The following is a 26,882-nucleotide window of genomic DNA, read 5'->3' as shown; positions in this document are numbered from 1 at the left end:
GACATGGCTCTGCCCACTAGGAACTACTGCTCAGACAAAGGACCCCACATGGCTAGTGCTCTAGAGAGTTCTATGAGGGAGTGTGGCATGAGCAAGGAGAGGGGAACCGAGCCTGGGCAGTCACTTCTATCTGTGGGAAGAAGAGGATCCTGGAATCAGTGATGCTGGAATTGGGCCTTGAAAGAGGAGAGAGAATGGAGCAGGTGGGAAGGGGGTCTTGGCCAAAAACATTGCATCCTGAGCAAGCCTTAAAGGCAGTAGGGGTAAAACCAGTTTGGCTGTTGTATCTAAGGAATTTTAACTGCTGTGGTTGTAAATTCTCACCCAGTTATATGCAAAGGGCTTCCACATGCATTGTCTCATGGAATGTCCACAATCCTACCACATGTATGTTTCCACCTACATTTTGTAATAGGGAAATAAGCTCAGTGTGCTAGGAACTTGTCCAAGGTCTGGCTCCTGATGGGAAAAAAGTGGCTTCAAACGGAAGCCTGGCTACAGAGCACACACTCGACTATCTCCTGGGTCCTTAACTTCCTCTCTGGGTGGTTTCCTGGGTGACAGGAAGCAGGTGAATTATTGTACAAGAGCTGAGGTACTATGGTTAGATTTGTGCAAGACCCAATGTGGAGGATGAGTTGGGCATGGGTTTTCCTGCAGGCAGGAAAACCAGCCAGGAAGCCATTGCAGCCATTCTGATGGGAGACGATGGGGCCTGAAGCCAGACAGATGAGGATGAGAGGACAGATCAGAGAGTGGGTGAGGAAGGAGACTTTACTGGGCACGGTGACCAACTGGATATGGGTGAGGGACAGGAAGGCTAGGGCTGACCCCTGGGTTTCTGGCTTGGAGACTGGTGGCATTACTGAGGTGGTTTGGGGAAGACCCTATGTATTGGGGCCTGCTGAGTGTGAGGCCAAGAAGGAGGGAGGTGGGTGTCAGGTGTGGGGAAAGGGGTGGGCCACCTGCTGCCACTCCTCCTCCAAGCCCCCACAACCTTCCAGGCTTTAGTTTCCTGCTGTTTTATGTTTGTTGTTCAGTTGCTAAGTCATGTCCGACTCTTTGCAACCCCACGGACTATAGTCTGCCAGGCTCAGCTGTCCATGGGATTTCCCAGGCCAGGAGGGGGGATGCTCTCAGGGGCCCAGTCACAAGGAAGGCTTGCAGGGAGATGGCTGTGCACAGCTGCTCTCGGCCTTTTCCTGCAAGATCAAAGATGGGGTGATCACATTTAGGTGAGCAGGTTAAGCATGGTGCATTTTGTAAGCCTGTAAGCCCTGTGCTTGCCCAGCTTCAAGACCAAAGAAAGAGCCCAGAGTCAATAATAGAGATACAAACATGAGTAGTTTAACAGAGTTGCTTACATGGCTGAAGCAAGGTCCTGGAGTGACTCCCTACCCTGTACAGCAGACAGCAGGCAGGACATGGTGGCAGTCTTTGCTCCCGGGAGAAAGAGATTACTAATTATAGGGGGAATTGATGTCAGGTGGGCTCATTAGTTACCGGGAAACCACTAGAGGGACACGCCCCTCACCATCCCTTTGATACACTATCATTACCTGGGGCAAGTACGCAGGAAGGTCAGTCATGTACTTAAGATAAGGGTGAAGCAAGCACTGGTTGGGCAGAGGATGTACAGAGAGCAAGAGAACAGCCATTTCAAGTGACCTGACTGTACACAGGGTTTTCTGGAAGAGTTGGCTCAAAGAGAAGATGGAAAGTTAGCCAGCATGGGCATAAAAGCTGGAAAGCTCCTGGATTCAGACAGTTAATGCTTAGAATCTGCCTGCTAATGGTAAGACATTGGTTGGGATGGGGCTGAGGTTTGCCATGGTGTATGATGGACACGTAGAGCTGCAGCTGAGTAGGTTGAATCAATTTGGTAAGAATCATAATTCTACCCTGGCTGGTGGTGGGACCCTGAAACTCTCCACAAGCAGTTGAGTGCCCGGTTGGGAGCTGTGTTTGCATTCCATCAACTTTGGTCAGTCTCAGGATCACCTGAGCCTCTTGCGCCATTAACTCTCCAGGTGCTTCTAACACGAAGGTTTGAGGAGCGTTGAGTCAGTGAGCCTGCAGTGCAGGGCGAGTGGAGAGGCTGTTTGGAGGCAGGGCAGTCAGTCAGGCTCTTGCCGTCCAGGGTGTGGTAAGGCCGGGGCAGGTGAGGTTGTGGAGCAGGTGAGGTCACCCCCAGCGAGTCGCTGGAGAGAAGATGGCCTCTGGGCTGACTCAGCAGCACGTGGCACCCCTGGTTTTGTCCTCGGCTGCTAACTTTTCACATGGTTTATGCTGCACCCCTGTCTCAGTTCTCCTGGCTGTTCCTCCTCCGTCCCTTTCATTGATTGTCCTCCCTGACAGCACATTTGGAGTGTTTCAAAGAGTCCTGGAGCCTCTTTTTTTTTTTTTTGGTCTTACACTATTTTTTAAGTTACTTCCTGTGGTTGTTCAAATACTGCCTTTATGCAAACGGTTCCCAGAATATCTCCAGTCTAGATTTCTCAAAATATCTTGAATTTCCAAATGGCTACTGTACTCAGCATCTCTCTCTAGGTGTCCCTGGGCATCTTAAACTGAATATTTCCAAAACCAACCTCCTAATTTCACACCCTTCCCACCCCACCCTCTCCAGCATTGTTGCTCCCACAGTTCTCCCCACTCTCCCAGAAGCTCAGGGCAAAAGCCTGGGGTTTCACTTTCTCCTGCCCACACCCAGCCTATCAGTAGAGCTTACAAGCTTTGTCCTCAACATATATTAAGGATCAGAACATCTACCACAAGCATTCTGGTCCAAGCTACCTTTATCTCTTGCCTAGTTTTCTTGTGTTCACTGCTGCACCCCTCCCCACTTCTTCACCCCGCTACCCCCAGTTCAAGCAGCAGCCAAAATAATCCTTTTAAAAGGTAGGTTAGACCCTCCTGTGCTCAAAGCCCTCTACTAGGTGGGTTCCTGCCTCAAAGGAAAAGTGGAAGGAAGGGAGGAAAAATGGGGCGAATCCTCAGACACTTTGCTTTATCTGTCTGTAAAGGGGGAGAATAATTCCTAAGTGGCACGTGGGGATTAACTGAGAGAATGTTGGATAAACTCTCAGCAGGCAGCTACAGACACTTGCCTGATATACAGTAGCTACAAGGAGAAATGAGTACCCAGTAATCAATCAAATCTCGACTCTGTGCCAGGCACACCACACACGTTATCTCTTTTAATCCTTCTGATTGTTTTTTTTTTTTAATCACTACTATATATATGCACAATGTGAAGGCTCAAATAATTGTATACGATTTGTTAAAGTGGCCATCTCCCCATCTGCACACCCCTATTGCTCTTCCTGAGATGGAGCCACTTCAAACTCTTAGTATTTTTATCCATGATACTAGAAAAAATGCTTGTTCTGCTACTTTATTCTTTTTTCAGTTGTCATTATCTGGTGACTTCTGAATTCCCACCCTGGAAGATGAATCAGCTGTCCCTCCAATCTTGCTCCCATCACTCACAAGCACTTTTCCATCCCCACATCCGTCAGTGCCATTTCTGTTAAATCCATGTATATGCGGTGTTTTGTTGCAAGGACTAATGTTATTTTTGGTTTTCTCAGAGTTCTTTTGTCATTGCTTGGTTTGCATTTTCTTATCATGGAATTAAATTCTTCAACTTTATAAATTTCTTAAGCTGTTTAGATGCATTAGATATTCCGTTAATTTCTTATTACTGAAGAAGTCTTTCAGAGCTTTTGGAAGCCCTCCCACATGGACCCACTGCCCTTTCCTGCTTGCTGCATAGCTATTGCCCTGGCATCTCCCTTGTGTCCCTTATCACATTCTCCATGTCCTTGTGGGCTTATGTCTTTCAAAATAAATTCCTCTACTATTGTTTCAGTGGTAGCTAAATTAGATGTTTGACTTCAATCTCCTGTATTTTTCTGAGCTCTGTCTCTTGTTTACTTTTGCCCATAACAATGGTGTCAGTTTTATACTGATTTTATAGATGAGACAGTTGAGGCTCAGAGAAGTTAAGTAATCTGCCTAAAGGCCCACAGTAGTCATGCAGCAGAGCCCAGGTTTTAACTCAAGACTGTCAGGCTATAAACCCTACGTTCTTTCTTATTTGTCCTTTAAAAAAGAACCTTAATCTTGGTTGATATGGGATGTGATAGAAAATGTAGGCACTGCCATCAGCTGTCTTTGTATATCATCCTCCATCTTTATTGTTATTTTTTAATGCTAAAAATGGCTTCTTGCTCTATTATCCCAAAGATAGAAGTTTCCCATATACTTTTAAGAAGCTGTCTCCTCAGCTTAGGAATAAAAACAGATATTCCTTTAAATGACCATTTGAAGAGCCAGCCGCTGTGGTTTATGGATGACCAGTAAATTGTGGGGAAAGTCTCCGGTTAGTGGCAACAAACCACAAAGTATGTGGTGATACTTCTTTACCACCTGTTGGCCGCTGAGGGCCGGAGAGGTCTGAGATGGATCTGAGTTCAGTGGTGGTGGGTTCTTGGCTGAGGGTTCCTCCCCGGGTCTTGCTTTGTACAGGAATGCTGGGGCGCGTCTGTCTGCTGCTGTGAGGAGTCAGCATACCCTGGAGGGACCAGGACTGGAGACCTATTCCTGATTCCTCTAGCCAGGACACTCTGAGCCTGCCCAAAACACTTGGCATCTCTAACCACCTTTACTAAATGGAATGGCAGCTTGCATTTCAGCCTGGATGGAGACAAGTTAAGATTTACTTGCTCAAGCCTTACCTTAGTCAGCTGTTCCTGCCTACTTCTGATCCTCCTTTGCTGAACACAAACGTAGTTAATACCATATCTAAGTAACTGCCTTAGAGGCCACCAGGCGTTGGGTGGCTAATTGTGGCTCATTTTCTAAATGTCACCTAACCCTGCCCCTTATTCAAGTTCAAAGTGCCAAACAGCCCTCTGTGTGGTGCAGATCACTTGACTCTGGTACCTATCACAGCTGGACTCACAGCTGCACAGTGGTTTCCTCCCTGGCTGGTAGCAGAGGGGAGGGTCTGTTGAGGGGAGCCCAACATCAGGCACCATGACAGGTAGGAGGATGACAGCATCTAGAGAGGCCTGTGGGGGAAGAGAAGGATGCATGAGCAATGGACCACACCTTTCCTTAAACAACATTCCTTACCTTATCTCTGCAGCTCGGTGTGAGCCAGTTTCTTGGTGTGAGAAGACTGCCAGCTCGTCAGGGTCAAATGCAGGGCTCTGTTAATAGTCCAAGTGTCCAGAGAGAAAACAGCTTTTGGCCAGTTTAGCTACTGTCAGTAGACAGTAGACGGTGTTAAGAGCACCATGTCCTCCTCTGCCTGCACCTCTCTTTCTTGGGCTTGTGGCAGTGCCTTCAAGTCCTCAGGGCACACCATCAGTTCCTCTGCGTGAGTGGCTGCCGCAGCCTGCTCTCACGGGTGGCAAACACGATTTCACTTCCCCTCCCCACCACCTACTTGGGGGCTGTCCTGGATCCTGCTCTCTTTCCCAGCCCTGGGGTTGCTGCCTTTCCCGGTGCACCCTCATCACCTTGCTTCTCTGTGGAGTCATCCTCGCAGGCAGCTGCTGGTGCTCTGTGCACTTAACCTCCACATCCCCGATGAACCCAGGTTCCTGGGGAGGTGCTGTGTCACTGTGGGGGTGAACAGACACACTGAGTTCAGCTGGATGACACGTTTGCTTCTGAGACCCCCAATTCCTTGAGAGCAGGGACTGTCCCAGGGTGCGTTACTGATGGGGAGCTCCAAACTGGTGAGGGGAGAAAATGGCTGAGGCTGCCAGAAAGGGAATGGTTGGCAAACGGAATCATGGCTTCCCTGTTCAATCAGAGTGTCCGTGTTCACAGATGGGCCTGGAGACGTCACTCCTGTGGTGTGTTTGGCCCTTCAGCGGTTCCCCCGGTACCTCACACCACTGACTCCTCACAGGGGCTGGCAGAGCCTGTTCTCCCTGCATCCTGCCATCACCTTAGACCCAGGACTGAGCTCATCAGTTGCCCAAAGCAGGTTCCGGCTCCTGAGCACTCCCAGTCTTACTGGCCCAGGTTCTGGACCGTAAAGATGATACACCTTTGACTCATGTTTCACTTGTTGCCAGCTCCCACGGGTCCACCCAACTTGCCATCTGCCAAGTACACACTCATCCTTAGGCAGAGGGCCTGTGGGTCATTTTTATGGCCCTTCTGTTGCAGGTGTCCTAAAGGGCTCAGCACTTTCTAACTGATCTCTCACCTTGCACCCCAGGACTAAGACCCCCAGTGGAGCCAGTCTACTGAAATACAAGGTCCTTCTCTTAAAAAAATCTCTATCAAGTTTACACCTGAGGCCACTTGAGCTGCCCAGCACGCATCCAGATCCCTGATGCTGTGGGTGTGATTCCCAAGCTGCTCTTGTTGAATTGCCCGAGTCACGCTTACGTAAATCCCGTGGAGGGCTTTGACTCACAGTGAGCAGCTGGGTGCTCCTGTATAATCTTGCCGACCGTTTTGACGTTTGCCACCTATATCTTGTCTTTACATGCTTCCTTCCCTTTCACACACTGCCCCTCTCTGCCTGGAATCACCCTTATCTGCTGAGAAAGTTCCTCCTCAGCCCTTATGGGCCAGGGAAACTACATGCCAGCCTCTATCAGCATACCTCACATTGCATCCTAATTATTCCTAATTCTGTCTTCTCCACTATCATCAATGTCCCCTCCACACCAGTGCCCAGCACAGCAGGGTTTAAGCAGTGTTGGCCATACAGCTCTATCATTTATTCACAACTATTTACTCTTAAGTTTCCTTGGGCCAGTCACTCTGCTGGGCACACAGCGGTGAACAAAGCAGACAGGGTCGCCAGCTTCCAGGCAGAGGGTTTGCAAGGCCAGTCAGCGAGGAAGCATAGATGGATGAGACACTTTGGAACTGCTGTGCTGCCAAGGGGCTGCTTCAGATGCAGGTGTGCAAGGAAGGCGTCTCTGAGAAGAGACTTCAGAGCTGAGGCCTGAAGGATGAGGCTGGATCAGCCGTGCAGAGACCCGGGAAGGTGATCTCAGGGCAGAGGAATGGTAGGTGCAGTTTCAGGGGAGGCAGAGGGGCTCGGAGTGCTGGGGGAGTGGACAGGGCCTGAGGCTGCCAAAGCAGGGAGGTCAGAGGGGCAGGCCTTGTGGGGTTGTCCCGGCCAGATACTGCCGAGCTGCTTCTGCAGGTCATGGTATGGACTTTGGATTTCTTCCTGGGAGTGGTTGGGGAGGCCTTGGAGGGTAGGATGGGTTTCACTCTTGTACTGTCTGTATGGCTAAGCAGGTGAAGGTGCTGAAACCAGCCCTCTTCTTTCCTCCCCTTTTCCTGCTGCCTCTTCTCCAACCCCCACCCCCCAGCCTCACTTCCACTCAGACCCTGAGACCTACACTTGTGTGTGCTCTGAGCCACCTGGCTGCTCCTTGCTGCAGCCTGCCTGGCTCCTGCCACGGCCCCAAGGTGCCAGGGAGGCTCCCACCTCCTCCACAAGCCCCCATTCTCACTCCCCTGAGCTGACTGCACCCTGGTTCTTGCATTTCTGTCCCTTTTTGGCCTTTGCCCCTGTGACTCAGAGCCCTCCCCCTCCCCCCTCCAACTTGCTTACCTTGCTTTGCTGTGCCTACCTCCCCCACAGGGCCAGCCTCTTGGACATACCTAGGTTCCCCCTCCCTAAACCTGACCCACTTTAAAGTCCCTCATCCTGTGAACTATCCTGGCACAAATACGTCATTTAAAAATGGCTGTTTATTGGAGCTTCCCTGGTGGCTCAATGTTTATTGAGCCCTTACTATATGGAAGGCCTGCATTTTTAATGAAATGTTAATTACTCATTTAACTGTGACATCAACTCTATGAATTTGGTACTGTCATCCTCCCCACTTTACAGAAGAGGATACTGAGGTTCAGAGATCACACAGGAAATGGCAGAGCCAGCTTTGAACCCAGAGTATTTGACTGTTTCTGCCTGGTGCCATTCAGCATGGTTCTTTGTGGTCTGGACATCCTTATCCACACCCTCTCCAAACCACTTTCCTATGGTTGCTCACGTTCCTCTCTTCACTCTGAAGATGTAACTCTGTGGGGGAAAGGAGCAACAGATCTCCTGTTGCCTGACCTGCTCTATCCACCCTTGGATCTGGGAGCCCTGCCTCTGTTCTCCACAGCACTTATGCCCATTGGGCACACATGTGGGCTCTGCTGAATGAGCAGACAAACAATAGCACCTGCCTCCAGTTTACAGATGCGAATTAAATCTCAGAATTACAACTGCTCTTGTAAGTCTCTGCCTGACACCCAGGGAGAGGGTGGGAAGTAAGAAAAATGAGACGAGGCTGCAGGAAGACAGTCTAGCTTAAAGACCTTGCTGAGAGGCAGAGTTGTCTGGAGATGGAACCAATTGCCACCTCTCTCATTAGAAGGGAGGCCCAGCATCAGGGAAATGGCTAGACAGTGTATTTTTGGAGAAATTCTTCCGTGCTGAGAAGATGGGATTCTGCGCCTTGAATGGTCCTGGGTGGAGTAGGAAGGACTAAAATGGTAAGAGACTGTGCTCTCCCCCAACAGTGTGCCTGAAACCTTCCTAGACGGGGCCCACTGGCCCACGTGAGAAGTGAAAGTGGGAGCTGAGGCCTCTCAGCCTGGATCATACCTGCCCTAGGAGAGCACCTCAGTAGTGGGACAGATGCAGGTATAAGACCACAAATGCCTGCTGTGACCCAGGGCTGCAGGGCAAGTCCCGATGGAGTCCTCGCTAGCTGTGTGTGATCTGCAGCCCTAGGGGAGCCTCGAGCCTTCCCCAGGGTGGCTGCAGCTTCTGGAGCTGGGACTGTGATGATGGTGGCAGTGGTAATCGCCACCTCGCTGCCACAGGTGACCCTGGAGAGCCCCAGTGGCTTTTCGTGACAGAAACAAGTGGGATCACCTGCTAAAAATTCATGGAGTACCCATGCTGGAAGGTGGCGGAAACCCATTGTGGGCTACTCAGATTCCTATGAGAGTGCAGTTACCGTGGTGGAATGAGAGGGCTCAGTGGTCTTGGGTATGTAACATGAAATACTCTAATTTTTCCTTTGTGCTGTGTTTGAATCTTCAGTAGAAGGAGACAAAGGAGAGAAAAGGACTCATGGCTTCTGACGCCAGTCACGTGCTAGAAGCTGCCCTGGAGCAGATGGACGGAATCATCGCAGGTATGCTCAAGGGTCCTGGCGACCTCCGCACTGAGAAACCATTTTCCTCTCATTGGACTTCTCTTTTGGGTGCAGAGACAAGGCCCCTGTTGGATTTCTTTTATTTTACTGTGTGCGCTCTCTTTCAACAGTGCAAACTCAGACCCTTTGATAGCTGGTAAGGGTCTAGGTCTCTGCTGAGACTGCGGCTGTGCCGTATATTAGCACGTGAATAACTGTCCCACTTTGGATCCTGGCTGCAACAGGTGCAGTGGCACTGATTTTATCATGAAGTTTTCACAGTATGGCATGGTTTCAGTCAAGCTGAAACTTGCAATATTGCAGACTTTGCCCTCTAACACCGTGTCGTTTCCCTTCCCTGGCTGGTCTCCAGTATGTCTGTCAGGAAGTGGTTTTGTATTGATTCACTTAATCACCTGAAGAATGTTCTTTATGCCATATTATTGCAACTGTTTGGCTTCATGTTTGTATGAACCAGTTAGGAACATTCTCTTGAAAAGATCCAGCAAAGCTGTTTAATTGGAAAGGACTGCCATGGGCTGTTTGGGCTGATTAACTCCTTGTTGGGGGACAACTGAAGCCCGTACTGATTGGAACGAGCCTGTCATTGGAAATTTTTCTCTGCAGGTCACAGGCCTTCTTTCTGTCCTTACTTGATACAAGTCAGTGACCTTATTTGCCGACTGGGCATTTCTTTGGGACTTTGCTCCTTGTTGTGTGGAGCTATGGCTGCAGGAGTCATGTTTGGGCTGAGTGTGACTAGAACCCAGGGCGTGCACAGGGCACCTGACATTGCCCGGTGTCTGTCCTTCCATCCTGCAGAGAGACACCCGAGGCACTGGGGGTCCTGGGTGTTTGCGCCTGGGGCAGAGGAGGTAGGTATTCCATGCCTTGAAACTTCTGCATGTTGTGGTGCACAGATGACGTGTTCCAGCTGTCATCTGTCAGGCTCTTAATTTCTCAGTGAACAGAAAGGGTCCTGAGGAGGCCGACCAACATCCGGGTTTTCAGAGACTCCGGAGATTGGGATGTCTTGCTCCAGGCTAGGGTCCCAGAAGCCCTATTGAGAGGAGATGAACAACAGTGTGGGTTTCCTGGCAGTCTTTTCAGAGAGTCTCCCCCGGAAGTTTCCAGGGTCTCCTGTGCATCGAGATCATAGTCACAGAATCAGACTAGCTCAGGTGGTCAGCACTGCCGAGCCCCCAGCCCAGGGGCAAGAAGGAGACTGTGAGAGCCCCTGGAGCAGGCGGAGCTCTTAGACAGCTGGGACAGGTGAGTGGGACACCTCCTAAAGAAGGCAGCCTGTGTGGGGTCACTTCCTCCTGCCTCTGAAGTTCCCCACGCAGACACCCCTGAAATGACAAAGCATCTGGCACGGTCCCCTCCGTCTGTGAGCGAGGACTGTGGGTCTGAATACTTGGGGCCTTGGCTTGGTCAGGGACCTGCGGTGGGTGTGGTTCCTGGAGCAGAACCAGGGACTCCCCTCCTGTTCCCTTCCAGCATTGTGTGCTCCCTCCTTCTCCTGTTTCCTTAGGCCTCCACCCTGGCAGACTCCTTCTGGAAGGGCTCCCTGGGCGTCTCTGGAACAGATACAAGAGTTTTGCTGAGAGGTGGTCTAAAACATTCCAAGGAGTTCTTTGGTTGGAGAAACACCTGTAGCCAGACTGCTTGTTTCAAAACCTAGCTGTGGATCAAGTTACCTGCATGATATGTTCTTCTGCTTCCTCATATTTAAAATGGGTATAATAATAGAACCCACCTAAGAAGGTTGCTGTGCTTATACATGTAAGGGCTTAACACAGTGCCTGCCATATAGTAAGCACTGGATGGCATCACCGACTCGATGGACATGAGTTTGAGTGAACTCCGGGAGTTGGTGATGGACAGGGAGGCCTGGTGTGCTGCGATTCATGGGGTCGCAAAGAGTCGGACACGACTGAGCGACTGAACTGATAAAGTGTCAGCTCTTGATAAATTGAGTTCTCATGTATTCAGGTCCTTATTTCACCCATTTGCATGCTGTGGTTTTCATTGTCTAGCTAAGGCTTGTGCATGCCTCTTAGGCTCGCCTGGGGTCTACAAGATTAACGCCGAGTCTCTGAGTGGGCTCTGCTCTGCTCTGCTCTTGCCGCCTTGTCTTCCACAGAGCAGTGGAGGAATCAGATCACACCACTCTCCCCACAACTCTTCAGTGGCTTCGCATTTCAGGATAAGCATCTGAAGTCCCCATTATAAGCAGCAGTGCTGTATGCGCTTGGCCTTTGGCTGCCTGTGTGGCTGCACCTCCCACACCTCCCATCTGCTTGTCTTGCTTTAGCATAGGCTGTCTCAGGGCCTATGTGCTTGCTGTCCCTCTGCTGGAATGTTCTCCAAGTACACTGAGGTCAGGTCTCTGCTGAAATGTCACCATGCAGAGGCCTTCCCTGACACTCTCTCATGTAGCGTCCCTATATCCCTCCCCCCGTCCTCGCATCCTGTTTTTATTTCTTTATAGAACTTACTACCATCTGACCCATTAGGTTCATATTCATCTGTTTATTATCTGCCTCCTGTACCAGGATGTAAGCTCTGTGGCAGCAGAGGCTTTGCTGGTGCATCTCCAGGGCAACACAGAACATGTGCTTAATAGATGTTTGGGTCCCATGTGTATTTGATTTACTTCTGTGAATAAGCTCCCCTTTTCATTTATTAGGTGGCAGTTACTGGTTTCTGTACCTATCCCCTGTCTGTCTGCATGCTGAACTTCATTGATTATTTTCTCTCTTGTGTCTTTGGCTCATTCTTGTGGAATAATAAATCACTAATTTTTTTTTTTTTTGAAGACTCTGTGGTTAGCATGTCCTGTGAGCCATCTCTTAAGCAGTAATTGGCTCACCCAGACATTTGACAGGAGCTATTTGGCAGATAATTCAACACTGAGGTTATTAGCGAGTATCTGGAGGGCATATGTTCTATGCCATTTGCGATGAAAAGAATAATAATTACTGAATGCTTTTGTATGGGATACTTTTCCTCAAGATTATTAAAGCCATCCTCATTTTCAAGTTGACTGGGCCAAAGAGCTTAGGGATTTTTGTGGTTATTAATGTAAACTGCAGTTAGACTGTTGGAGTTTGAATCCCAGCTCAGCCACTTATTACTGGCTGTGGAGTCTTTGCGCAAATTGCTTGATCCCCTTGAGCCTCAGTTTCCTCATAGTGTATAGACATTGGTAATAACAGTGCCATCTCATGTTATTGGGAGGATTAAATTAAGGTAAAGAAGGCACTTAGAATAGTGCCTGTTACCTAGTAAGTGCTCACCAGCTCTAAATTACCTTGGTTTTGTTGATATGACTATTGACATTATTTTTGCCACCCGAGCTATAGTGCTGGTAAATGACGGAACTAAGATTTGAGTCCAGGCTATCTGAGATCCAGATGTCTTCCTGGCTCATTTCACTCCTGGGTTCATCTCATGGTGATGTGCAGCAGAGCCCCTGGGGTTCTGCAGGGCTGTCTAGGGAGTTCACTAGGAGGAGGGTCCAGTCCTGTCCTTGTCCCCAGTCTGTTGGTCACACTGGCTTTGCTCTCTTCCCTTCTACATTCAACTTCCAAGTAAGAGCTTGTTTGCTTGAGCATAGAGCAGCTAGAAGGAAGCTGAAGACTGTGGCACCAACATCATGAATCACAGATTCTGTAGGGGTTGTGTCTTTGTGTGAACATTTATATTGTCCTTTCTTTATTTCTATTCTCTCACTAATTTGAAGTCGAAGGGTGTCAAGTACTACTTCTAGCTGGTAAAGGACTCAAACCACTGCATCCTCTCACTTTATGAAAACACAGTTATGCTTATCTTAGTGAAGAAGTTTTTATGGGCTTCCTGCGTGCCCTAAATAGCAAGCATTTATGTAGGCTATTAGCCTATTGAATTCTGAGATCTCTATGATGAGAAAGGCAGTGCTACACAACTGCAAGACCCTTGACACCTTACAGCATCTCAGGGAGATATCTGTGCTGTAATTCAAACTCAATGCTGTATTTTTGTACCTGATAAATCCTTTAATGTAACACATTTGAACCACATGAAAAATCAGATTTCTGCTGTAAGTGACCCATTCCCTAGTCTTGACAATCTTTAAAAAAAAACTGGTGTGGGAGGCTCATGGCTAAAATATTTACTTTTAATTCCACTAGTGTTATTAACTATACCATTTGTATTTTGCTTGTTTCACAAGATTATTATTTCTTGTATTACCAAGTATATGACTGAGTCTTCAACGGAAATGATGACTAGACTTGAAGCAGTTGATCAAATGTATAGTTTGATATATGATCAATGATTGTAATAGTGTAACTCTAGAAGGCAATGGCACCCCACTCTAGTACTCTTGCCTGGAAAATCCCATGGACGGAAGAGCCTGGTAGGTTGCAGTCCATGGGGTCACTAAGAATTGGACACGACTGAGCATCTTCACTTTTCACTTTCATGCATTGGAGAAGGGATTGGCAACCCACTCCAGTGTTCTTGCCTGGAGAATCCCAGAGATGGGGGAGCCTCGTGGGCTTCCATCTATGGGGTCACACAGAGTGACACGACTGAAGTGACTTAGCAGCAGCAACATGTAGAAACAAATGGATTCCTACTCAAATGGACACAATTTCCTTCAGTAATGATTATTAATGATTATAACACTGTATAACCAGAACTTCCCCTTATTAATTACTGTACAGTATGACAGGCTACTCTTCACTTTCCAAAACTCTTTCCAAAAGAGTTTCCAGAAGAGTATACTTAGGGCATGTGATATCAATGTGTATATAATTAAGCCTTTAATGCAAAAAAAAAAAAAAGTGCCCTCTTCTTGTGACCAATGTAAACAGTACAGATGGTGCAAGAGATGATCACTCGCAGAAGCAACCAGGCCAGGAGAACTCAGAGGACATCCTGATACACAAGTGCCCAATACGCCCCTGCAGAGGCAAGCATGGTGACCCCCATCATTGGCAGGCATTCGTCTGCTCTGGAGACATGAGACAAAGAAATGCCTTCTAAGCAGAAGTAGGAAATGAAGCAGAAACATGAAGTGAAAACAGCTGAATTCTTGAAATCTGAAGGGGTGTATCCCAAATGTGATTGTATTTAATTAGGACCCAAGAATTTTATACCAGAAAGTTAGGACAAGGTGACTTAGAAAACCCAGAACCCTTGTCCAAATGAGTTGTTTCTAATACAAAAGACCAGTATTATAAGTTCCAGTAAGATGTTAACCTTTGATCTGGTCTTCCTCTTGATTAGTCCCTGTGATTCAGCCTACAAATAATACCATAATTGAATTACAGTGTTGATGATTGAAATTGAACGCTATGCTGCTTAATTGCATCCCTGTGGATGACCCTGAGCAACAACCACATACACTAATTTTGTGTAGGGCTTCATCTGTGGGCTAATGGGGTCAGTGGCTGCTCCAGGAGGCTGTGTGTGTGTGTGTATGACCAGAGAACCCCTGGTCAGGACACAGAGGGCCACTTATTTCTCTTCACTGTGCGGGAGGTTACTCATGGGGTTATCTACAAGCTATACCCATCGATGGAGAACAGTTAAAAGGAATCTGTTTAATGACAGTTGAACAAAGAGGTTGCTCTGTCTGGGCCTTTCTTCCAACTGTTTCTTTTTTAAAGACTTTTTTTTTGATATGGACCTTTTTCTTTTTTTAAAGTATTATTGAATTTGTTACAATATTGTTTCTGTTTTGCGTTTTGGGTTTTTGGCCTCAAGGCATGTGAGGTCTCAGCTCCCCAGGACTGGAAACTGTACCCCTTGCACTGGAAGAAGTCTTAACCACTAGACCAGCGAAATCCCTCTGCCAACTCTGATTAGTGTCCATTTTTTGTTTTTTTTTGTTTGTTTTCAAGATTGTGTGAGGGCAGAGAAAGTTCTAATCAAGACTGGAATTATTCATGTGGGCCCATGAATGACTTTAGCTGTGGCATTCAAGGCTGATGATGCACCCACACTCTGAACAGTTAGTTGGCCTTATCTCCAGCCTCTCCAAGGCCAATCAGTGTGGAGTGGTCATCAGTAACAAAGCCACCTGTTTTCCAGTCAGGACTCAAGTTGAGAGTCCTCTACTTTGACACTGACCCAAGGAGAGTCGGCAGAATTTTGGAGGTGTCTAGCGGGCTGACACACGCAAAAGGCTGCCCTTTGCGTAAAGAGGTTGAGATGGCCCACAGTGGGGCCGGGAGCCCTGTTGAACAGCTACATTCTGTTTTTTACCCTTGCTGGCAGAGCCCACATCTCCAGCCTCCTTTTCTATTCTCTTAAAGTGTGTGAGTAAATTTGGAATTATCATTTGTTCATTAAATATTTGCTTATAGTTTAAATTATAGGAACTGACCTGCAAAACCATCTGGACCTTGTATTTCCTCATGTCTTTTCTTAATGGTTAGGGATAGTCAGGGTTTAATTTTTTTCTCTATTGAGTTCTGACATGCTGTATTTTTCTAGATATTTGTGTATTTTACCAGTATTTTCCATTTTGTTAGCATATGGTTGCTTATTGTGTTTTATCTTTTTAAGATCTGCTACACTTGTTATATCTGTATTTATTCCTAGTATTGCTTATTTGTTTGCCTTCTCTTTATTTTTTGATCAGTCTTTCCAGAGAGTATTTTTTAATGACTGGTTTTTTTTTTTAAGTTATCTAATAGTTTTTTTTTTTTTTTTTTTAACTTTACAATATTGTATTGGTTCTGCCATATATCGAAATGTATCCGCCACAGGCATACACGTGTTCCCCATCCTGAACCCTCCTCCCTCCTCCCTCCCCATACCATCCCTCTGGGTCATCCCAGTGCACCAGCCCCAAGCATCCAGTATCGTGCATCGAACCTGGACTGGCGACTCGTTTCATATATGATATTATACATATTTCAATGCCATTCTCCCAAATCATCTCACCCTCTCCCTCTCCCACAGAGTCCAAAAGACTGTTCTATACATCTGTGTCTCTTTTGCTGTCTTGCATACAGAGTTATCATTACCATCTTTCTAAATTCCATATATATGTGTTAGTATACTGTATTGGTATTTTTCTTTCTGGCTTACTTCACTCTGTATAATAGGCTCCAGTTTCATCCACCTCATTAGAACTGATTCAAATGTATTCTTTTTAATGGCTGAGTAATATTCCATTGTGTATATGTACCATAGCTTTCTTATCCATTCATCTGCTGATGGACATCTAGGTTGCTTCCATGTCCTGGCTATTATAAACAGTACTGCGATGAACATTGGGGTACACGTGTCTCTTTCCCTTCTGGTTTCCTCAGTGTGTATGCCCAGCACTGGGATTGCTGGATCATAAGGCAGTTCTATTTCCAGTTTTTTAAGGAATCTCCACACTGTTCTCCATAGTGGCTGTACTAGTTTGCATTCCCACCAACAGTGTAAGAGGGTTCCCTTTTCTCCACACCCTCTCCAGCATTTATTGCTTGTAGACTTTTGGATCGCAGCCATTCTGGCTGGCGTGAAATGGTACCTCATAGTGGTTTTGATTTGCATTTCTCTGATAATGAGTGATGTTGAGCCTCTTTTCATGTGTTTGTTAGCCATCTGTATGTCTTCTTTGGAGAAATGTCTATTTAGTTCTTTGGCCCATTTTTTGATTGGGTCATTTATTTTTCTGGAGTTGAGCTGTAGGAGTTGCTTGTATATTTTTGAGATTAGTTGTTTGTAATGACTGTTTTCAAAGAATTATTTTTGCTGATCAGTCCCCATAGTAGGTGTGTATATTATTTATTCTATAAATAGATAAATGTGTATATGTATTAGCTCAGGTTCTTCACAGAAACAGAACCAATAGGGTGTGTGTGTGTATGTATGTATGTGGAGAGAGACAGAGCAAGAGACAGAGAGAAAGAGACATTTATTTTAAGGAATTGGCTCACATGAATGTGGAAGTTGGCAAGTTCAAAGTCTGCAGGGTAAGCCAGCAGCCTGGAAGGCCAGGAAAGAGCCAGTTTTGCAGTTCAAGTCCAAAGACCATCTGCTGGCAAATCTCCACTTCTTCCAGAGAAGTCAGTTTTTTTTTTTTTTTTTTAAGATCTTCCACTAATTGGGTGAGGCCCACCCATGTTATGGAGGACAGTCTGCTTTGTCAAAGTCTACTGATTTAAATGTTAATCTTACTGAAAAACATATCTTCACAGAAACATCTAGAATAATATTTGACTAAATATCTGAGTATTGTGACCTAGCCAGATCGACACATACAACTAACTATGCTTATATATATATAGACATTATGTATTTATGCTTTATATATGTACATATTTAACTTCTTTGAATATATATTCTTTATCATTTTCTGTTCTTACTTGAATCTATCTGTTCAGCTTAACAAATCAATAATATATAATATTATGTATTTAAAATTGACTAACTTAATTGTAGTGGTTAAAGCGGTTTCTGATCCTTTTTGGAATTTATTGATTCTTGCTTTGTCACTTTGACTAGAACATTGCCTGTTTCTGTTTTGTAAATAAGTTTATTTGTATCATTATTTTAGATTCCACATTTAAGTGATATATGGTTTTTGTCTTTCTCCTTCTGAACTTCACCTAGTGTGATAATCTTTAAGTCCATCCACGTTGCTGTAAATGGCGTTATTTCATTCTTTTCTGTGACTGAGTGATATTCCATTCTGTGTGTGTGTGTGTGTGTGTGTAGAAAATCTTCTTTATCCATTCTTTCGTCTGTTGATGGACACTTAGGTTGCTTCCATGTCTTAGCTATTGCAGATAGTGCTGCTGTGAACATTGGGGTGCCTGTATCTTTTCAAGTTACAGTTTTCATCCTTTCCAGGTATATGCCCAATAATAGGATTGCTGGATCATGTGGTAACTCTATTTTTAGTTTCTCCGTGCTGTTCTTCCCAAGGGCCCCACCAATTTACATTCCTACTAACAGCACAGCAGAATTCTTTTTTCTCCACACCCTCTCCAGAATTTATATTTGTTGACTTTTGGATGATGGCCATTCTGACAGTTGTGAGATGATATCTCAAGTAGTTTTGACCTGCATTTCTCTAATAATTAGTGATGATATTGTGCATCTTTTCATGTGCCTGTTGGCCATCTGTATGTCTTATGGATAAAAGGCTAGGTCTTTTGCCCTTTTTGGAATGGGTTGTTGCTTTTTTGTTGTTGAGTTGCATAAGCTGTTTGTATATTTTGGAAATTAATCCGTTTCAGCAGTGTCATTTGCAAATATATTCTCCTGTTCTTTAGGTTGTCTTTTTGTTGATGGTTTCCTCTGTTATGTGAAAGCTTATGTTGACTAGGTCTCATTTGTTTACCAACTATTTTATTTTTTTATTTCTGCACTTCTCTTTCTTCACTTCTCCTACCCTTCTTTTAATGTTTGAAAACATAGAATTGTTTATGTGTGTTCATATTCCAGCATCAAGGCCAAGATCAGTGGGTGATTTTTTCTAGTGATAGGCTGAGGGTATTGCCCTTTGCTTCCTGGCCTTATGCAAAGGTCTCCCATTTGACCTCTCCCTTTGCTCTGGCCCTACACTTTGTCTCCTGTCTCCTCAAGCGGCCCATTCAAGCCCAGGTGTGCCAGGAACATCAGCTCAAATGCTCTTTTTCTCCTGAGCTACTGAGCTCTGGAAATTTCCTTCAGTTCAGTTGCTTTAAAAAGTATATGTATTTGTGTTTTTTAATTTTAGGGTGTCCTTTGGGATTTTTCTGAGTACAACTAGTCTGTCATGACCTGCCCTATTGTAGCTGTAATACCATCACCTTCCTTGGTTCACAACCCCTTCCTCCATCTTCAAAGCCAGCGGTGGCAGGGCGAGTCCTCATGTCACATCTCTCTGACCTATTCTTCTGCTTCCCTTTTCTAAGAGCTCATATGATTAAAAATCCAGGATAGTATCTCCATCTCATGATTCTTAATCACATGTGTAGAGTCCCTTCTGCTATATTAGGTAACAAACACACCCATACTTTCCAGGGATGGGATGTGGACATCTTTGGGAAGGTCATTATTCTACCACAAAGGTAATAACGAACATCCCTTAAATGTTGTAAATCAACCATACTTAAATAAAAAATTTAAAAAGAATGCCATCCATTTATTCCCCTGCTTATTTGGTTCCGCTTAAGGAACAAAGGAGTCAGATAGAAAGAGATCAAAGTATCAGCTTTATCATTAGTTTAATTGACTAGGAACCTTAACTTGACCTGAAGCCACAGTCAAGATCTTGAATCCACTCATCCTACACCCTTCCTTGAATTGAATGTAATCCCAAACTTCTAACTTCCATCTTGCTGGGGGTGGAGCTGGTCTCAGAAAGCTTCCTTGGAAGATAATGCCTGCATATGGGGACAGGCATCTCTAGGGGAGAATTCCATCTTTCAGTTCTGTCATCAGAAGGGGTATTCCTCTGTTGAGGAAAAGCTGAGTGAGGGGAGATAGGTGAAACCATTCTCTCCTCCCACAGAAATATGGAGACTGGAATAGTACCCATAATAGCAATTCTTGATTTTTGCTGAGACTTTCTGGATGGCCTAGTCTATGGTCATGTTTGAAAAAAGGCTTTATATGTGCTTGAACACAATGTACCGTCTCCAGTGTTTAGCACATAGTTCTTTATATGTCTTTTGCTGTATCACCACTATAGTTTTTAATTTTGGGTCTGCTCGATCTGTCATTTCCCAAGGGAGAGGGTCTTTTTAATACACTGTGGGATTTGGTTTGTAAATTTGTATTTAGGATTTGATATGTAGGGCTTCCCTGGTGGCTCAGACAGTAAAAAATCTGCCTGCAATGTGGGAGATCCAAGGGAGAGGGTCATTTTTATACACTGTGAGGTTTAGTCTATAAATTTCTGTTTAGGATTTGATATGTAAGTTCATCAGTGAGAAGGCTTGTAATTTGCCTTTGTAAATTGTTTAGTGACAGGGGTCACCATTCACATTCTGGTTTATAAGTTGTACTGGCAGCTATCCTTACTGAAGCCGTTTGGAACAGTCCCTCTTTTTCTATACTGAACACAAGAATTAGATGAGAATCATTCACTTCATAAACACTGGCTAGAGCTAACTTGTAAAAGTATGTGGCCTGGTATTTTCGCTGTGGGAAATTATCAAATTATGGTTCAACTTTTTATAGGTTTGTTCAAATGTTTTTTTTAATCATTTTATCCAGAGATTGTGTGTATATGTGATTAGTCTTAATTTTTTTTTTGCTCAAAAGTACCTACATCAATGCACTCTCCTTTTTCACCATCATCAAGATGCTCTTCAATTCCTCTTCGTTTTGTGTCATTAGAGTTTGATTATCTGTATATTCGAGGTTGTTGATATTTCTCCTGGCAATCTTGATTCCAACTGGTGATTTATCCAGCTCAGCATTTCACATGATGTGTGTATATAAGTTAAATAAGCAGGGTGACAATATAAAGCTTTATCATACTCTTTCCCAATTTTGAACCAGTCTGTTGTTCCATATCCAGTTCTTCTGTTGCTTCTTGACTCACATACAGGTTTCTCAGGAGACATGAAGGTGGTCTGGTACTCCCATCTCTTTAAGAATTTTCATGATTTGAGAGAAGAGCATTGAAACATATACATTACCATATGTAAAACAGATAGCCAGTGGGAGTTTATTGTAAGATGCAGGGAACCCAAAGCTGGTGCTTTGTGATAACCTAGTGGGTAGGATGGGGAGGGAGATGGAAGTAGGTTTGAGAGGAAGGGGATATATGTATACCTATGGCCAATTCATGTTGATGACACAAATGACATGAATGTGATGGTATGACAAAAACATCATCATATTGGTAAGGCATTTCAGTTCAGTTGCTCAGTTGTGTCCAACTCTTTGCAACCACATGAACTGTAGCATGCCAGGCTTTCTTGTCCATCACCAACTCCTGGAGCCTATACAAACTCATGTCCACCATCAGTGATGCCATCCAACCATCTCATCCTCTGTCTTCCACTTCTCCTCCCACCTTCAATCTTTGCCAGCATCAGGATCTTTTCCAGTGAGTCAGTTCTTTGCATCAGGTGGCCAAAGTATTGGAGTTTCAGCTTCAGCATCAGTCCTTCCAACGAGTATTCAGGACTAGTTTCCTTTAAGATTGACTGGTTGGATCTCCTTGCAGTCCAAGGGACTCTCAAGAGTCTTCTCCAACACCAAGTTCAAAAGCATCAATTCTTTAGCACTCAGCCTTCTTTATAGTCCAACTCTCACATCCATACATGACTACTGGAAAAACCATAGCTTTGACTAGATTGACCTTTGTTGGTAAAGTAATGTCTTTGCTTTTTAATATGCTATCTAGGTGAGTCATAGCTTTTCTTCCAAGGAGCAAGTGTCTTTTAATTTCATGGCTGCAGTCACCATCTGCAGTGATTTTGGAGCCCCCCCGCCAAAAAGTCTGTCACTGTTTGCCTTGTCATGTCATGCATGTCATGTCATTGCATTTGTCTGTCACTTATTTGCCATGAAGTGATGGGACCGGATGCCATGATCCTAGGTTTCTGAATGTTGAGTTTTAAGCCAACTTTTTCACTCTCCTCTTTCACTTTCATCAAGAGGCCCCTTAGTTCCTCTTCACTTTCTGCCTTAAGGGTGGTGTCATCTGCATATCTGAGGTTATTGATATTTCTCCCATCAATCTTGATTCCAGCTTGTGCTTCATCCAGCCCGGCATTTCACATGATGTACTCTGCATAGAAGTTAAATAAGCAGAGTGGCAGTATACAGCCTTGACGTATTCCCTTCCCCATTTGGAACCAGTCTGTTGTTCCATGTCCGGTTCTAACTGTTGCTTCTTGACCTGCATACAGATTTCTCAGAAGGCAGGTCAGGTGGTCTGGTATTCCCATCTCTTGAAGAATTTTCCACAGTTTGCTGTGATCCACACAGTCAAAGGCCTTGGTGTAGTCAATAAAGCAAAAGTAGATGTTTTTTTTTTTTTTTTGAGTTCTCTTGCTTTTTCGATAATCCAGCGGATGTTGGCAATTTGATCTCTTGTTACTCTGCCTTTTCTAAATCCAACTTGAACATTTGGAAGTTCATGGTTCACATACTATTGAAGCCTGGCTTGGAGAATTTTGAACATTACTTTGCTAGTGTGTGAGATGAGTGCAATTGTGCGGTAGTTTGAACATTCTTTGGCATTGCCTTTCTTTGGGATTGGAGTGAAAACTGACCTTTTCCAATTCTGTGGCCACTGCTGAGTTTTCCAGATTTGCTGGCATATTGAGTACAGCACTTTCACAGCATCATCTTTTAGGATTTTAAATATTTGAGCTGGAATTCTCTCACCTTCACTAGCTTTGTTCATATTAATATTTCCTAAGGCCCACTGTGGAAAATTCTGAAAGAGATGGGAATACCAGACCACCTGACCTGCATTTTGAGAAACCTATTTGCAGGACAGGAAGCAACAGTTAGAACTGGACATGGAACAACAGACTGGTTCCAAATAGGAGGAAAAGGAGTACGTCAAGGCTGTATACTGTCACCCTGCTATTTAACTTCTATTCAGAGTACATCATGAGAAATGTTGGGCTGGAAGAAGCACAAGCTGGAATCAAGATTGCCAGGAGAAATATCAATAACCTCAGATATGCAGATGACACCACCCTTATGGCAGAAAGTGAAGAGGAACTCAAAAGCCTCTTGATGGGGAAATAGTGTCAGACTTTATTTTTTGGGGGCTCCAAAATCACTGCAGATGGTGACTGCAGCCATGAAATTAAAAGACGCTTACTCCTTGGAAGGAAGGTTATGACCAACCTAGATACCATATTGAAAAGCAGAGACATTACTTTGCCAACAAAGGTCCATCTAGTCAAGGCTATGGTTTTTCCAGTGGTCATGTATGGATGTGAGAGTTGGACTGTGAAGAAAGCTGAGCACCGAAAAATTGATGCTTTTGAACTGTGGTGTTGGAGAAGACTCTTGAGAGTCCCTTGGACTGCAAGGAGATGCAACCAGTCCATTCTGAAGGAGATCAGCCCTGGGATTTCTTTGGAAGGAATGATGCTCAAGCTGAAACTCCAGTACTTTGGCCACCTCATGCGAAGAGTTGACTCATTGGAAAAGACTCTGATGCTGGGAGGGATTGGGGGCAGGAGGAAAAGGGGATGACAGAGGATGAGATGGCTGGATGGCATCACTGACTCGATGGACATGAGTCTGAGTGAACTCCGGGAGTTGGTGATGGACAGGGAGGCCTGGTGTGCTGCGATTCATGGGGTCGCAAAGAGTCGGACACGACTGAGTGACTGAACTGAACTGAACTGAAGGATCACAGTCTTGTCATGGCAAAGGGGCTTGGGTAACTGAATGAAGCTATGAGCATGCTTACAGCCACCCAAGACAGATGGGTCATAGTGAAGAGTTCTGACAAAACATGGTCCACTGGAGGAGGGAACGGCAACTAATCCCAGTGTTCTTGCCTAGAGAATCCCATGGACAGTATGAAAAGGCAAAAAGATATGACACCAGGAGATGAATCCCCTAGATTGGTAGGTGTCCAGTGTATTCCCTTGTGGCTCAGATGGTAAAGAATTCACCTGCAAAGCAGGAGACCCAGGTTCAATACTTGAGTCAGGAGGATTGCCTGGAGTAGGGAATGGGTACCCACTCCAGTATTCTTGCCTGGAGAATTTCATGGACAGAGGAGCCTGGTGAGCTATAGTCCATGGGGTTGCAAAGAGTAAACACTGGGGAAGATCGGAGGGCAATTACTAATAGCTCCAGAAAGAATGAAACCACTGGGCCAAAGTGGAAAAGATGCTCAGCTGTGTGTGTCGCTTCATTCAGTTACCCAAGCCCGTTTGCCATGACAAGACTGTGATCCTTCAGTTCAGTTCAGTTCAGTTCAGTCACTCAATCATGTCCGACTCTTTGTGACCCCATGAATCGCAGCACGCCAGGCCTCCCTGTCCATCACCAACTCCCGGAGTTCACTCAGACTCATGTCCATCGAGTCAGTGATGCCATCCAGCCATCTCATCCTCTGTCGTCCCCTTCTCCTCCTGCCCCCAATCCCTCCCAGCATCAGAGTCTTTTCCAATGAGTCAACTCTTCGCATGAGGTGGCCAAAGTACTGGAGTTTCAGCTTGAGCATCATTCCTTCCAAAGAAATCCCAGGGCTGATCTCCTTCAGAATGGACTGGTTGCATCTCCTTGCAGTCCAAGGGACTCTCAAGAGTCTTCTCCAACACCACAGTTCAAAAGCATTAATTCTTCGGTGCTCAGCTTTCTTCACAGTCCAACTCTCACATCCATACATGACTACTGGAAAAACCATAGCTTTGACTAGATGGACCTTTGTTGGCAAAGTAATGTCTCTGCTTTTCAATATGCTATCTAGGTTGGTCATAACTTTCCTTCCAAGGAGTAAGCGTCTTTTAATTTCATGGCTGCAGTCACCATCTGCAGTGATTTTGGAGCCCCCAAAAATAAGTCTGACACTGTGTCCACTGTTTCCCCATCTATTTTCCATGAAGTGATGGGACCCGATGCCATGATCTTCATTTTCTGAATGTTGAGTTTTAAGCCAACTTGTTCACTCTCCTCTTTCACCTTCATCAAGAGGCTTTTGAGTTCCTCTTCACTTTCTGCCATAAGGGTGGTGTCATCTGCATATCTGAGGTTATTGATATTTCTCCCAGCAATCTTGATTCCAGCTTGTGCTTCTTCCAGCCCAGCGTTTCTCATGATTTACTCTGCATAGAAGTTAAATAAGCAGGATGACAATATACAGCCTTGACGTCCTCCTTTTCCTATTTGGAACCAGTCTGTTGTTCCATGTCCAGTTCTAACTGTTGCTTCCTGACCTGCATACACATTTCTCAAAAGGCAGGTCAGGTGGTCTGGTATTCCCATCTGTTTCAGAATTTTCCACAGTTTATTGTGATCCACACAGTCAAAGGCTTTGGCATAGTCAATAAAGCAGAAAATAGATGTTTTTCTGGAACTCTCTTGCTTTTTCCGTGATCCAGTGGATGTTGGCAATTTGGTCTCTGGTTCCTCTGCCTTTTCTAAAACCAGCTTGAACATCTGGAAGTTCACGGTTCACATATTGCTGAAGCCTGGCTTGGAGAATTTTGAGCATTACTTTACTAGCGTATGAGATGAGTGCAATTGTGCGGTAGTTTGAGCATTCTTTGGCATTGCCTTTCTTTGGGATTGGAATGAAAAGTGACCTTTTCCAGTCCTGTGGCCTCTGCTGAGTTTTCCGAATTTGCTGTCATATTGAGTGCAGCACTTTCACAGCCTCATCTTTCAGGATTTGAAAGAGCTCAACTGGAATTCCATCACCTCTACTAGCTTTGTTGTTGTGATGCTTTCTAAGGCCCACTTGACTTCACATTCCAGGATATCTGGCTCTGGGTGAGTGATCACACCTTCGTGATTATCTGGGTCATGAAGATCTTTTTTGTACAGTTCTTCTGTGTATTCTTGCCACATCTTAATATCTTCTGCTTCTGTTAGGTCCATACCATTTCTGTCCTTTATCGAGCCCATCTTTGCATGAAATGTTCCCTTGGTATCTCTAATTTTCTTGAAGAGATCTCTTAGTCTTTCCCATTCTGTTGTTTTCCTCTATTTCTTTGCATTGATCGCTAAGGAAGGCTTTCTTATCTCTTCTTGCTATTCTTTGGAACTCTGCATTCAGATGCTTATATCCTTCCTTTTCTCCTTTGCTTTTCGTTTCTCTTCTTTTCACAGCTATTTGTAGGGTAGTATATAGATAGGTAAGTGCTTATTTCTCCATTTTATGTTTTTGTTTCTTTTTAACTTTTTTTTTTTTAACTTGGTTTTGGTTTTGCCTTGCTGGCCTCTGTTGTATTGATCAAGTTGTTTTTATATCTCTGTTAGAAAGTCAAACATCTATTTCTGTATTTTTAATGCTCATCCTTACATTTTTAGCACAAATCCTTACCACAAAGGTGAAATACAAATATCTTTATAGAATAATTGTCTTCCTCTTCAGTAGTACGTGAGTATTAGAATGCTTTAATTCCCATCAGTGCCCCGTCTTCCATAGTTTTGTATTCTGGTATCATCTTTATTTATAGTCCCCCAAGTATTGTGCTATTTATTATTATTCATTGAACATTTATTTTTTATCAGATATCATAATGCATTATTTGACCTAATCTTTATGAAAATTGTGAAAGATAAACAGTGTTGCTATCCCTTTTTTATAGACAGAAAATTGAGGCATAGATTAACTGGAAAGCATAATTAGGAAAAAATACTAAATCCATTGGATCTCAAAATCCAAGTTTTTTTCATCATCCCATATTTCATAAACTAGTCTTAGCTCTCAAAGAAAAATGTTGAAATAAAGACCTTAGGTCTAAGTAGTTGTTAGAGAATGTACAGGACATGTGGTCCAGTGGTCTCCATTCTGGGTCTTCAATGGAGGTGTCTGGTGCCCAAGGGGCTGCAGATCTGTGTCTTGAGGGTGAAGCTGCAGCTTCTCTCTATTTCAAAGGCTCTGCCTAAGTAACGGCTATCTATAAATACTCCTGTCATATACATTTTGCCATACTGTATACCACTGAAGAGCATCAAGAAGAAATGGAAAATAGTTCTGGAGGCCGAAAAATCTGAGATCAAGGTGCCGGCAGGGTTGATTTCTGGTAAGACCTCTCTAACTGCTTG

General features: G+C 44.8%; 1 protein-coding gene across 9 annotated transcripts in view; it reads left to right on the top strand.

The window, feature by feature from the left end:
- PPFIBP2 (PPFIA binding protein 2) overlaps positions 1 to 26,882 on the top strand; it is a 156,035-nt gene that overhangs the window by 23,966 nt on the left and 105,187 nt on the right. For 8 of the 9 annotated variants that reach the window (XM_061380504.1, XM_061380508.1, XM_061380507.1 and 5 more), the window contains exon 2: positions 9,095 to 9,188. In XM_061380504.1, the coding sequence (XP_061236488.1) occupies positions 9,125 to 9,188 (64 nt within the window). In that variant the 5' untranslated portion in view covers positions 9,095 to 9,124. The remainder of the gene's footprint in view (positions 1 to 9,094; positions 9,189 to 26,882) is intronic. The other variant, XM_061380506.1, reaches the window with a different exon arrangement.

The sequence above is a fragment of the Bos javanicus genome, chromosome 15 (genome assembly GCF_032452875.1).
Source record: "Bos javanicus breed banteng chromosome 15, ARS-OSU_banteng_1.0, whole genome shotgun sequence".
Lineage (NCBI taxonomy): Eukaryota > Metazoa > Chordata > Mammalia > Artiodactyla > Bovidae > Bos > Bos javanicus.
This window is presented reverse-complemented; position numbering and strand designations above follow the sequence as displayed.